General features: G+C 33.5%; 1 protein-coding gene across 3 annotated transcripts; it reads right to left on the bottom strand.

Annotated features, from left to right (window-relative positions):
• Positions 1 to 3396: 3396 nt before the first annotated feature.
• TAF12 (TBP-associated factor 12) lies at positions 3397 to 11289 on the bottom strand. 3 transcript variants are annotated; one of them, XM_028081010.2, is made up of 9 exons: positions 10709 to 11288; positions 10464 to 10604; positions 9273 to 9782; positions 5837 to 5911; positions 5207 to 5285; positions 5058 to 5122; positions 4915 to 4950; positions 4511 to 4696; positions 3397 to 3745 (listed from the first exon to the last, which is right to left on the bottom strand). In XM_028081010.2, the coding sequence occupies exons 1-8, from the start codon at positions 11213 to 11215 to the stop codon at positions 4565 to 4567; spliced, it is 1545 nt and encodes a 514-aa protein (XP_027936811.2). In that variant the 5' UTR covers positions 11216 to 11288; the 3' UTR covers positions 3397 to 3745; positions 4511 to 4564. The 3 variants fall into 3 exon arrangements, with proteins under 3 accessions (XP_027936811.2, XP_027936812.2, XP_085532371.1); XM_028081011.2 differs by having other exon boundaries at positions 3475 to 3762; positions 10709 to 11289; XM_085676245.1 differs by having other exon boundaries at positions 3475 to 3757; positions 10709 to 11289.
• Between the last annotated feature and the right edge of the window lie 3716 nt (positions 11290 to 15005).

Here is a 15005-nt window from a genome sequence, read left to right as displayed (position 1 = left end):
GCATGAGGTATGTGAATATGCATGAAATATCTGACTGTATGGGTGAGTATGGTATGAGCTTGGCATGAAATATGATTGGAATGGTAGGTTATAAATATTGCCATGAGGGTGGTATGCATGATAACTTTATGCTTGGTTGGTGAGACATGATTTTGGTGTGGTTTAGGACGTAATTCCATGAATCTCTAGGTGAGATCTCATGGTGGTGCCTCATTGGTCAGGACGTAATTCCATGATAGTTTCGTGGTGGTGCCTCAAGGTCAGGACGTAATTCCATGATCCCTGTCAGTGGGAACTCATGGTGGTGCCTCATGGTTAGGAGGTAATTCCACGAAGGTTTCGTGGTGGTGCCTCATTATATAATTTAGTAAGGATTCAAGAAAGGATTGCATCCTAACACTCTGAAGAGTCAGTTAGTCTCACGTAGAGCGGACTGACTCAAGTGGTGAGAGTAGTAGGAGGCCCTAGTCTTTGGCAGGATAATGGCCTTAGATGTTTGAAGGCTAACCTTGTGCGTGGTAGGGTGAAACCCATTGGTAATTGGCTCTGCAGAGCAGTAGAGGCCACCACAAGTGCTAGCATCTAGTGAATATGACTGATTATATATATCCGGATAATTGAGTCTTAGTGTCTTGCTTGTCGGTCATTACAATGCTTGGTTGATTGATGTACTCATGACTTTTAAATTGTATGATCAATTGCATGATAAAAACATTTTTTTACTTTAGCTTACCCTTTTTGTTTGTTTGTATGTTCTATGTGTGGTTTTTCTCTTTTTGCGATGATCATCAATTTATTGATGTGAGCAGTGAGAACTCCTCGTGGTTATCAGGGTGATGGAGATTCCGCTGTTTAGCTTGTCTTGGTTCGGATCCTCTTACTTCTGAGTTCTCTTTTAGGGTTGTGGCCTATGTACTACCTTGCTCTTTGAGCATTTATTTCGAATACTGTTGAACTATTATTCTTGTTAATGACATCATGGTGTGCCTTAATATTTCCCTCTAAGTATGCTTGAATAATGGTAAGGAATAACATTAATAATCCATGACTTGTCCTTTTATTATTCATCGTGATGTTTCATTTAATTAAGTTATTTATTAAATGGGACGTTAAATATTAAGATATATTCTTAAAAAAAAAATAGATTTAACTAAGAATTAGTTGGAACTCATTTATGTAAATGACTAAAAATATTAGAAATAAAAAAAAATGAAATCAAAAAGAAGATTCATACGTCATAGTTATGACTATTAACAGAAGAAAAGAATAATACAGCATCATTTAATTACTATATTAATAAAACTTTACACTTATAAACATTTTAAAAGATGAGAGTTTATTAACACGCTCACTTCCAATCTTAAGAAATCATGCGTAAGATACGATAAGTGTTACGATAATAACAACCACTATTATTGAATGTATAGTTTTTTTTTTTCGTTAGAGTTAATTTTGCTTTTTGCGTGTAGCCCCTTAATAACAATTATCTGCCTAAGTTTTAAGCCTCTAATTCAGTGGAACTTTTCATTTTATTTTATTTTTCTCTCTAGATCCTAATATGGTATTAGAGTAGGAATTTCTGTAAGTTTTATTACCTCAAACGTCATTTGAAAGTTGAATCACTTCTTTATTTTGTTATATTTTATTGAAATTTGTTTTTGCCTCTTCTTTGCTCTTATTTATGTTATACATTGTTCTTGGGAGTTATTGTAGAAGAACTAATATTACATATAGATTCAAACTTATTTTTCTCCGTGTAAGCAGAAATTAGAACTACGTTCTTATTTTAAGAATTTGTTTCGGAGATTCTTAACATATACTTTTCAAAAGTAAAAAAATTTTGAAAATAAATTTTTTGTTCAAATTATTCTTTTATTTCTTTAAGTATTATAACTGTTTCATTTTAGTTTTAAACACTAATTACGTTAATATCATAAATGTACAATTTTAATATTAAAGTTCTAAGTGTATTATTAAATCTCAAAGATGTTATAATATGATGATTTTAATATTTTGTTGATTGACATTGACTTGTGATTGGCCTAAAAGATGATAATTACACATTATGCAAGTATCGGTTTAATGTCCGTAATTTGTGAGGTTTTTTCAACATTTTAGTTTAATTCAATTTTGAAAATTACTATAATGGTACAAATTTAAAAAAAAAAATCACATATGAGTAAATTGTGTTAACTTGGTACAACTTTATAACAAAGAAGTCGTATTAAGCTGAAGCAACTCCATTACAGATAAACTAAAGTCATGTCATTAAACTAAAGTCATGTTATTTAATGATAAATTCTGTAAAAAATTATATAAGAATTATATAAGAGTGAAGTTGTCACAACTTGAGATAACTTCAATTTTAGAATGAAATAATTAAAGTCGTGTCATGCTAATAAACTGAAGTCGTATTATATTATAACAACTTCAATTATGAATAATTGAAATTGTCACAAAATGGCACAATTTCAATTCATTTCATTCATAATTGAAGTCGTCACAAGACATAACTTCTAGATAATTATTTACATAAATCATCAATAATCGACACGATTCAAACTTACTCACTTGTAGTAGAATCAATTCAACTCACTCACTTATAATGAAGTCAATTCAACTGAGCTAAGATTTATTTATTTTAAAGTCTACTTGAAACGATTTACCCCTATATAATTTCTTTTTTTTTTAACTCGCACTACACAAATAATTTCAAAATAAAATTACACTATAATGTGAAAAAACCAATTTGTGAAGCTTTCCATATTAGGGTTTCGTAGAAGTAGCCAATTATAGCATCCATAAAAGAGGGAAGTGTTCTTCGAGTCTCAATTATGATATTTTGTTGTTTAGTCCCTCCTCTTCGACGTCAACACATCAAAGGACAAGGAAAAAAAACGTAAAATAACAAAATGAACATGATGCATTAAAGACGCTAAGGCCCACCTAAAGATAACCATGATTTGCCTTCAAGTTGGTCACCTGCTCACTCCCACTTTACAGAATCAGATCATTATGTAAGTCTGAATAATCAATATATATATATATATATATATATATATATATATATATATATATATATATATATATATATATGCCTCACCACGTGAATAGTAGAAGACAGAGTAGAGGTGGTACGAATAAGATGGAAAATTTGGAATAAGAAGCCCCAAAGAAACTTGTGTTTTCAAATACGATTAATTTCTTTCAAAAAATTATTTTCCTTTTCAAAAATAAAAATCTTTTCAATCTTCATGCATTTGAAATTGAAATAATATCTAAAATATTATTCAAAAAAATTGTTACAAGAGGATTCTATTAATTGAAATATAATGTATAAAGTGAGATCAAATTATCAGTGTATGTTAGATTGAATATTAGCATTACACTACAAAAAAAGAAAAATACTCCATTTTCAATTACCTTCACATAAATTTTAGTTACAAGTACAATTATATCAATATATATATTTCAGGATACTGTTTGCATCTAAATTAGAAAGTTCATCGGAATAAAAAAATATTCCAGCCGATCCACCAATGGCTCTTACTGTTATCAGTACAAAAGAATTGATGACGCTGAAGCCAATTCTGCTCCCTTTATCTGGTATTCTGCAACGCTTCGAGTTTCAGATGTAAGATGATTCATATGAATCATGACTCCCTTTATCTGGTATCTGTAATGCTTCTGAGTTCGGATCATTGCTCAGGTTACGCTAGGTGCACGTGGAATGCTCAGGAACAGCCTGAAAAGAACCCTGATCTTCCTCACAACAATAATTGACAGGCACAACAGATGGAAAATCATTCTTGTGCAGAGAGAGAATAACGTCGAGAAGACGACGAAGGAAAATAACAACAAGCTTCACCAGGAAAAAATTCAGAAACACGCTAGGTCGAACAGACTCTTAATATTAGGTTCAATCGAACAAGTTTGACTTGAAAAAGGGAGGCTTAGGCAGGTCACATCTAAAACATATGCTAACGATACCACCAATTAGGAGTTAAAACATCATGAGACCACGACAAGAAATTTTAAATGTTTACCAGGATCGAGATTGATTAAACATGTTTTTTGATTTCCTTCTACAAAGACAGTTAATGGAAGTTGTGAAACTCCTATAATCTTCCTCAGGAATCAGGGTCAAAAAAATAAACGGATGACTCCATGCAACAATTAGATGCTAAGTGTGATACTACTCAAAGCATTTCTAGGCATTCAATTCTTGAACAGTGAATGACTATAGATCCATTTTTTGTTCAGAATGCAGAATTGCTAACAGAAATGCCTAGTTAAAAGTTAATCGAAATTGTGAATTTCAATCATCTTCCTCAGGAATCAAGGTCAAAAAATTAAACGCATAACTGCATGCAACAATTTGGTGCTAAGTGTGAAACTACTTTAAAGTTGAATTCAATTTGTGAATTGTGAAATGACGTGTGTGCCATTTTTGTTCACGATGCAAGATTTCAAACAGGAATACCTGTTTGATTAAACGAAGTTCAATTACCTTCACCAAAGTGGTTCCTCCATTACTGTGTAAAGCATAAACAAAGCGTGCTTTCTATGAACTTTTTAGGTTTGGGGAGCCAATGATATTCATAGGTGTCTTTGCCTGATTACCCTTTGCACTACCAGAAGCCTGACCAGCACTCTTAGCATGAGCCGCCTCAGTTGCTGTCATTGATTTCTTTATCTGTCAAACCATGCCGAATGAAATCATAATAATCACCATCATCAAATTAGCAATAGTAACAAAAATAAGTCAAGAAAATAAAGAACATATCGGAATAGTAACGGTATTGAAAGTATCTACCAACACGTCTTCATCCTCGCAGGATTGTGCAATCACAAGGCAACAGATACAACATAACCACCAAAATATGAAGAGGAATAAAAGAGACCAAAACTTACAGCTGATAGACGCTCCTTGTGAATATCACTTGTAATCTGCAAAATCATCACAAATTACAAGCCGATAATATGAAATTCAAAAGAGTACAAACCAATCAATGAATGAAACATAGAGATGTGACAAAGATTCAGATCCTTCTTACCTGTCTTCTGTAGCTTTTAATCTCATCACCCCCAAATCCAGGAAGTGTCATGTTCCAATTTTTCTCTGTATAAATGTCAATAGCATTATAGCATTAGATGTGAAATCTGCAGACAATAAAATCTGAGAACAGAAGTTTTAGTAACTAACCAAGATGGAGAAGTATGTCCTTCGCCTCCAAAGTTGTTGATTTCCTATGCTTGGCCAGTGAACAACCAGACCTGATTATCTATTTAAAGAATAGATAAACGAATGAACATTACTGAAACAATCTAGAGTTAAAAACTAGGATAAGAAAATTATCTAAAAGAAGACCAAGAGCAATTGAGAACATAATTAATTTCTAAAGAAATTAATCAAATCAATAAAAAGGAATTCATAAAACAACTCCTAGCAAATTACGTTGGGAAAGTATCAATAAATAATGAGTGAAAAACAACGAATTATAATCATTGTTCACAAGCAAGCATCCTTTACGAATATGTCTTTTTCTGTATTGTTATTTATTTTCAAAAATACATCCATAAAAGCCTTGGTTTTATATACAAACAGAACACACAGAAGAAGGAAGGAATTCTCTAACACTAGGTTAATCCGTGTAGTTCTGAAGAATTAAAACATCTGACCGTTGATTTATTTTAACCTAATGGGTAAAAATAATGTACTTTGCTGAAAAGAAAAAAAGTGAGCGCTACCATTAATAAGGATAGAGACAATATAAATGTATAAAGCTGCAAAAGTGAACAATTCCATCACAGACTAAAATGTAAATATACTCACAGACTCCAGAAAATTTTCTGCGATATCCACAAGAATATCTGCAACTTCATGATCCAACTTCTCCAATGGATCCACCTGCCAATAAAGCATAAATGTAAACATAGAGAAAACAACATATTTTTGGAAAAATATGGCCGTTTCAAGCTTGATGTTAAAGTTATGAACTTTGAAATGCCTCCTGGTATATTTCATCTAATGACCAACACCAAATTGTAAATTCATGTTCTAAAAGTGAAAGTGGAACTGCAATTTTGTAGAACAAAGTGCTTATGGAATCATCCATTGAGAAACAGAGGGCAATGGCAACTGTAAGCAGTTGAGTAGTTCTGGGTAAAATTTTATGATAACCATAAGCTAAAACCAAAAGAGAATCACTAAATAGCACACACCTATATTACTGCCATTTTTTCAGCCGAATACCATGAAAATAATTGGTTTTTTCTTTGAAAGCTCTCTTAATCTGAGGAAGTTTAAAAAAAAACTAACTTTCTCAAAATAAGCAAGCTCCAATCACACACAAGGTTAGGCCAGAGACTTCAAAAGAATTGATCTGCATATAAGTTCCTAAATTCAGGCTATATTTGGTTTTTAGTTTGGTGTTCTCCATGCTCAAAAGTACATCAGAACATTAAAACTTTGTGGGAAAACTCAGCATTTCAGAAGCATAAAATGACTCTAAAATAAATAAAAAAAAAGAGGAGTTTCTTCAGTCAGCAATAGGAAAACTCCCACCAACCAAATCGGAAAAGGGACACTCTGGCATACCAACACAAATCAGACCAGAAATATCCGGTCAGAAAGCTTAGATAGCCGTAACAGAGACCGTAGAAAAGGCAGGAGATGATCCATAGAGCAGAATTCAGACAGAAGCCTTCAACTCTCTACAAACTTCAAACAAGGAGGGAATAAGAGCGTGTATTTGAATGAGAAGGAGAAAGAGATTTGGATTAAAGGGCCACAGCTTCTTTTAATAAGCAAATCCTATCTGCTTTGTACATAAGTGATTACTTTCAAAATCACTAATTTAAAAAACACTTAAATATGGTGTAAACAAACTAGCCTAATATCGGTGAGAATTTGTGGGCTTTTGCGAAACATCATATTTTTGAGACAGCATGGATGCTTTATTTATGTTGAGAAAAGGGATCAATATGATAAATAAAGAAGATTTGATACCTCTGATAACAATAATAGGATTTAAAAAAAAAAAAACATTCTATAATTTAGATATTCTTAATTATATAGGATCAATTCCTTAATTCTATAATTATAATACTCCTTCTGGAGTGTATAAGTTGTATGTCCCTAGCTTGTTGCAAACATAATAGGGGATCATTCATTGACCCTCTTAGAGACTTGGTGAATATGTCAGTCAACTGTTCATTAGAGTTGACAAATCTAGTTGTGATGTCTCTAAATTCCAGTTTTTCTCTTATGGAATGACAATCCACCTAATATGTTTTGTCATCTCATGAAAGGTAGGATTAGAGGCAATGTTCAATGTTGTTTGATTGTCACATACAAAGTACACTTGGGAACTTCAAATTTGAGCTGACATCACAAGTGACTAATGCTATTGCCCTATATAACTCAACAACAGATACCTAGGAAATATTGTGAACGAGGGGATTTCCTATGCAACTTCCAACATCCATCCATTGTATGTCCAATGTAGTGACAATAATCGCATTTAGGACAATTTTAAGATCTACCTCTAAGAGTGTCAAGAATTATTATTGTTTTCCCATGCAAACAAAGTATGTGTCTCCGTGTTTATTTTGAGGAGCAAAAAGAAGTGTAGATGTTCTGGAAGTCACAATAGGGTTTACTACTGATCCTAAAATCATATCACGGGTAGCAACATATTCTTGTAGCAAGCCATACAAGCCCAAGGTCATAAAGAACGTACTGCAGTTCTCAAGTTCCTTCTTCACATCTACAAATGGTGGAAAAATTAAAATCATGTCAAGAAACATGAAGCCGCGCAAGATAAGCAGGAATAAGACCCTAAAAACGTCATGGAGCGAAAAGTGTTAAGTGATCTTGGCACACATTGTATAGACACTGTGTCATTAGTATAACGGGAATGAGCCTCACTCCAAATCGATGCACACATCTTATGGGGACAGAAAATAGGTTTGAATGAGATGTGAATAGTGGATTTAATAATAGCGCAAAGTTGCATCAATTTTATCCATTGTTCTTTTCATTTTCTGTACAAACGGGTTCAGTTGTGGTTGTGAGATGGGATTTCAGCCCAACCCACTTATCCGTAACCAGATTTTGAAAGCCCAAGTGGAATAGTTAAACTCGTCTATCTTCTCAATACTATCAATATGGTTGGAAAATATGAGAGAATATGTTCTAGAGATTGATGTGGAGTTGGAAGACATTGTTATGTTCTAGAAAGATGAGAAAACAAATAACCTAATGAGAGGGAAAAGTAGATCAAACCACCAAACAAACTTTGATGGACTCGACACCATAGTGGTAGGAGTGCACAAGAGGCAACCTGAGCAGAGGTTGGTCAAAGAAAAAAGGGGTCGCTAGAAACTCCACCAAAAAACTCACTAGAGGTGACGTAGTTAACACAAACCTGGGAGAAAGGTTTGCAAAAATATATATCCTCCAAAGACAACATGTCTACCAGGCCAACATGATTTTGAAAAAGACTCTAGATACCATGTTAAACTCTAAGAAAAAGAGAAACATTAAGCGGAAATTATGTGTTTCTGAGGCAGTGTGAGTTCTTTATTTAAATTGAGAAAAAGGAATCAATAAAATGAATAGAAGAGATTCGACATCCTCTAATAACAAACATATGATACAGGAATAAATAAAAATGTTTCTAATAATACATACATAATCTAGATATTCTTGATTATATAGGATCAATTATTTATTTCTATCAGTATAATAGCTACTAAGAATAATATACAACCTGCAAATCTAAACTACAAGCTAAAGAGTTTGTTACCTTGCATAGCTCCATTTAGACATTAAAAACATTATTATTACCTGGATTCCAATTACTAATACAACTTCTATAACATACCACAAAATATAAAAGCTAGCCCAAGTTATCTTAAGAGCTTTAATTTAAGTATTTGTAAGCCACCATCCAATTCCTTAAACATCTAATATGGGACCTGGGGAATTATAAAATTTCTTAAATTCTGAGAATCCATGAAATTCTTTCGAATTAAATCAGACAACATAGAATAGGAGTTTATCAAAATGATTAATGCAAATCCACTACATATTAATAAATTTCTCTTTCATAAGGAAATTAATACAAGCAGACACCTTCAGCATTCCTACATGGATTAACAAATCCAGAGAGTTCCACTCCTAATTTATTGAACAATAGGTGGTAGAAATTAGAATATAATCCCAGAAAATCTTCTACGGAACACAAGAAAGTAGCATACTTCACCTGATTGACCAGCTCATGGATACTTCTTTTGCTGAGAATACTATTACAGGGTTCCTCGGTATCTGCATTTGTCAATCTACTTTGACTCACTGGCTGAACTGCACTGGTTTGTGCCACCACAAGAGATGAAGGTTTCTGATTTCCTGGCCCCTGTAGTCTTGTAACCTGTTGCTGGTGAGGTACGTGATGAGGAGCCCTGGATGGCTGAACCTGTTGCCCAAAATGCTCTTGTGATTGATTAGACAAAGGTGGTTGTTGTTGTTGTTGTTGCTGTTGCTGCTGTGAAGATGTAGGTGTGGATTGCTGCTGTGGAGGAATATGTGACCTCTGCTGCATTGATGGTGGGTTCAATTGCTGCCTATAAGCAGTGGATGGCAAAGGAGGCTTCCCTAGTGGCCCAGATGACAACCATGGCTGATTAAGTGACTGTACACTTTGTGATGCACCTTGAGATGGAGTAGCCGGTGATCCCACAGATGAAGGTCTCATAATTCCATGACCTTGGAAGTTCTGAAAAAAATGCAATGAATTACAGAACTACCAACCCTTTTCCCCTCAAATTATGAATATTGCAAGAAAAGCACGAGCATTACAGCATGACATGAAAGTGAGCATACCTCTAAGATACACATAACAATAGAAATGAAGATATGCTCAATATATTTACAATCTTACACACTAACATGTCATATTCCTTCACCACCCTTAAACTAGGGAGAACACCCTTCCTCCACGCAGAACCAAAAACCTGATGGCTTGAAAGTCTGAAGTGCATTCAAGGATCCCACATAAGAGTTGATATAAAATTCAGTCGGTATCCCGATGAATTTTGATAATACAATCTCATATGGAAGGCAAAACTATAACATTCGACACCAATTCAAAGAAAGCACCTAACTATATCACTATTTTAAACACATCCAACCCCAGCTTAAGTCAATCCGCCCAAATGTTCTAAGAAACAGCTCATGACTGCGATTTCAGCCGCAACTTCAAGGTTTAACAGTTTTAATGACCATAACTTGAACCCCATTTTGGTCATATCAGCCACATTTCTTCCGGCAATATCAAGAAATGCCACAAAAATACAAACGCAATTTAAATCCTTGAACGGCACAAACCCTCTGACTAGGCCAGGCATAAAAAAAAATGCAGAAATGAAAGGGCATAGTCAAAAACATTCACACTAACTTGTGAACCACCAGGTTGAGTATTCGGGGCAGAGGAAGGAGGTCTTAGAGACGATTGCACGGGCCTCTGTTGATGAGCAGCGATTCCACTAGGCCTCATTTGAGACCCTAACATCCCCATTCCTTGCACGGGCGTTCTTACCTAAACGTAGTCACATTCATATACAAGAAATTGCACTAATCAAAAAGCATGAAAATGTGTAGTCGCATTCATATCCAAAATAACGTAAAGATGAAGAATATTACTTGAGAGGTGCTTGAATTGGGGGTAGATTCAGCGACATTGACTCCAGTTCGGCCCAGCCCACCAAAGTGTTGACCGAAGGACGATGAAAACGGAGGAGAGGGGCTCTGGTGGTGCGCTGGCACGCCGATTGCCATACCACCCCTCGGCGCAGCGGCACCGCCAGGAGCGGAGGGAGGCGAAGGAGCGGAAGAGAAGTGCGGGTACTGAGGCTGCGACGTCGGCAAAGTGCGGTTGAAGGACTGCGTGGGGCGAGGTTGGGCAGGCGTGGGAATGGGAGGTTTGGGGTTCGGGGCTTGAATTGGGTTTGGGTTTGGGTTTGGGTTTAGGTTTGGGCTTGGGCTTGGGCTAGGGTTAGGGTTTGGTGAAGAGTGCGTTGGGGCTGAGACAGGAGGAGTTGATGATGTGGAAGATGGAAGTAGAGGAGGGGATGGCTTTGGTGGTTGAGATTGTGAGGGTTCAACGGTACTCCGGGCGGTGGTGCCGGTTGCCGGAGCTTGAGAATCCATCGAAAATTGAGAATGCAATTGAAAATTTGAAAGAGGATCAGTGCCTGAGCGTAAGAGAGAATATAGAAAACATGTATATGCATGTAGTTTAAATTATGCATATGTATATATCTGTTTTTAATTTTTTTTTAATTATGTTTTTGTATTATGATTAACAGTGGAAACATATGTATATCTGTATTCATTTTTTTCTTATGATTAAAAATATTAAAATTATCATATAATCTTTCACTAGAGATGATTAACTGAGTTTAAAAAATATTTATAAAATTTAAAAAATAAAATATATTAATAAAGAATAAAACTAATAAAGAATTATATATAACAAAACAAAATGATTATAAAATTGAATTAAAAAATATTTATAAAACTTAAAAAAATAAAATATATTTAAAAAAAGTTGAAACATATAAATATTTTTCACTATTAATTGTATTATAATTAATAAATAATATATGGCATAACCCTTATTAGCATTTTTTATCAGAAATAACTAATATGATGACCAATACACATTGAGTTTTTTACAAAAATAGTCTTATGTTATTAAACATAACTCAATACAATGGTAAAATTTGTGACGTAAAAATATAACTTAGCCTTACAATCCATAGAATCATACTTATTGCTCAATTTATCAACCATACCAACTCTTGTATCATTCATAACATAATTGCGATTGAGTACAAATGTTCAATTATATCAATCAAACCAATTCAAATAAACCAATAACTCAAATCACAGCGCACTATCATATTCAACAATAAGATTTCTTTATTAATTTCGCATAATCCATTCAAGATAAATCATCTTTACTATCAAGTTCAACAATGGTTATGAAGTAATAGGTTGTTGGTCTCCATCTTTCTCGATGTTCTCAACCCACTAAACATATTAAATTATTGAGTTAAATATGTTGTTAGGCCCTCAAGTTCCACTGAGTTTTGGAATTAGTCTATCTTCGAAACTTTATACAAATTTAGTCATTCATCTTTAGAAATGTGTGGATTTAGTCCTTCTTACCAAATTTTGTTAACTTTATTTAACACTTTAAACGCATTTTATGATAATATTTGCATTAACATTGAAGCTACAATGTGTCAAACGGTATAAATAATTCAAATATTATCATGAAATGCGTTTGAAACGTCAGATAAACTTAACAAAATTTGGTTAAAATGATTAAATTCACACATTTTTAAAGATAAAGGACTAAATTGGTCAAAAGTTTTGAAGAGGGACTAATTCTAAATTTCACTGAAACTTGAGGGACCAAAAACATATTTAACCATAAATTATAAAAGAAAATGTCATGCAAAGAGAGAGAACTAAGCCTTGCATTCCAAAAACCCTAAATTTCACATTTGCTGCAGCATGTTCGACTTCTTTGCAATGCCCACAACACCGACGTGTAGATCACTAAAAGCACCATGTTCTACGGGACATCCTTCACCGACCACTAGCACTCCAAATTGCTTTTCTACGAGTTGTTTTTGGTTCCATTGTGGTTCACCAAAGACAACGGCACGATGCCAGAGAAGCAAAAACACGAATCAAAGAGAGGAAGGAGAGATAACCTCGGTGAGGGAAGATAGATAGTTGCCGACTACAATGATTGATAGTCACTGCAACCACTATGAAAGGCATGACGACATCTCTGATCACTTTGAGTAGTAGAGGATGTGCGAAGGAACCAACACCTTTCAAGATAGTGAGTTTAACAACAACTTTGGATACATAGGGAAGGCTCTGAAATGCTTTCTCAAAAGTGGATTTCACAACGGCGGCGTCTAAGGACCAAACAAAATCCAACAGACGTGGCCTCCAGTTGCCGCTCGTGAGCTTTTGTTGCATTAGATTTGAGAGTTATGAAGTGGTGAGAAAGTGGTTAGGGTTTCGTTGGTGAATGAAGTTAAAAGAAATCAAACTAGGTTTTAATGAAAAAATCACATCATGAATTTTGATTATTGCTTTTAGGATTGTATTATAACACTTGTTGATAATTCAATCTTAATCTTTAATTATGATTCTTGTTTGTTTGCTAAATTATGATAATCTTGTTGTGTAAGGTAAAAAGCAAATTTTCACATGTTTACGCTTAGAACTTGTGTAGAGTAATAGAGCACTTAGATTCTGTATGCTTGGAACAAGAGAGGTATTAATAGGTTCTTATTTTTATATGTTTGGAACAAGTGAGAAACTAGATGAATTAATTTGTGCCTGTTTAATTATTTCAAACTTGCATACCAATTTGTTTAATTAAAAGGTAGAAACATAAACTATTACTTTAGTCATAAATGCTTGAAATGAGTAAAGTTTAACAAGAACCTTAGTCATATACGCTTGGAAAGAATAAGAGTCTTAACAAGTTAATTTAATTAATTTGATGCCTCTATTCATAAACTAAAAGAATGATAATCATTTGATACCAAATGAAGAATTTAACTACGAAAGAGTTAAAGGAACAACCCATCTTTTTATTATTTTTTATTGTTTTTATATCTTTATTTCTTGTATTATTTCAAAACCCCTTTTTTCTATATGTAACTTTAACCCCTTTTTACAGACTTTCATTGTTCTAAGTGAAGTTTTTACACTAAATTCTGCAGGAGACAACTGGGATTAGCTTAACTCTTTCTATTTTTATTCACTTTCTATGCAACAATGCAATTGAAAAGTGACATTTATTTGATACTCCAACGACATCTACTCAAATATAGGCACCTTGTTACCATGTTAGATGGTTTATTGGATGAATTGTATGGTGCTTGTATATTCTGAAAAATTAACTTAAGAAGTGGGTACCATCAAATTAGGATTAGGGAGTGGATGAATGAAAATTGCCTTTAAAACAAAATATGGGTTGTATGAGTGGCTTGCGATGCCATCTGGGCTAACTAATGCCCCAAGAACTTTATGAGATTAATGAATCATATTTTGAGAGAATTCATAGACAAATTTATTGTGGTATATTTCAATGACATCTTGATATATAATACTAGTCTAGAATTGCATATGGGACATTTGTGTGCTATTTTCACTATGCTTGGAAAGGAAAAGTTGCACGCTAATCTTAAGAAATTCACATTGTGCACTAAATAATTTGCATTCTAGTAGATTATAAAAAAGTGAAGGTTATCCAAGAATGACTTATCCCTCAAAATTTAAGTGAGATTAGGAGCTTTCATGGTCTTGTTAGTATCTTTAATAGATTTGTAAAGAATTTTAGCACTTTGATAGCTTCCTTAAATAAGATTGTTAAAAAGAATGTTGGGTTTACATAGGAAGAAAAACAAGAAAAAACCTTTATTGTCCTTAAGCATGAGTTTACTAATGTCTTTATTCTTGCATTACCAAAATTTGCAATTTTTTTTTAAATTGAATGTGATGCATCTAATGTGGCCATATGGTCTTTTTGATGAAAGAAGGTAATCCAATTGCTTGTTTTAATGAAAAATTAAATGGGATCACCCTCAATTATCCAACTCATGATAAAGAACTATATGCCTTAGTGAGAGCATTACAAAATTGGAAACATTATCTTTTACCTAAATAATTTTGTATTTATAATGATAGTGAGTTTTTAAAGTACTTAAAAGGCCACGAAAAATTAAATGAAAAAGACATAAATTGGGTTGAGATTTTAGAACAAATTTTGTGTTAGAAATATTTTAATATAATTTAAAAAAATAAATAATTAAAATAAAAAACTTACTGTTACTGAAGTTTTTATAGACCTTTAATTTATGGGTTAATGATTTTTATGACTAACGGCTATATTCTTATTACT

Source organism: Vigna unguiculata, chromosome 7 (assembly GCF_037176805.1).
Source record: "Vigna unguiculata cultivar grain cowpea cultivar isolate G323 ecotype 2 chromosome 7, ASM3717680v1, whole genome shotgun sequence".
In the NCBI taxonomy this organism is placed as follows: Eukaryota; Viridiplantae; Streptophyta; class Magnoliopsida; order Fabales; family Fabaceae; genus Vigna; species Vigna unguiculata.
Note: the sequence above shows the minus strand (reverse complement) of the source record. Positions and strands in the feature narration are given on the sequence as shown.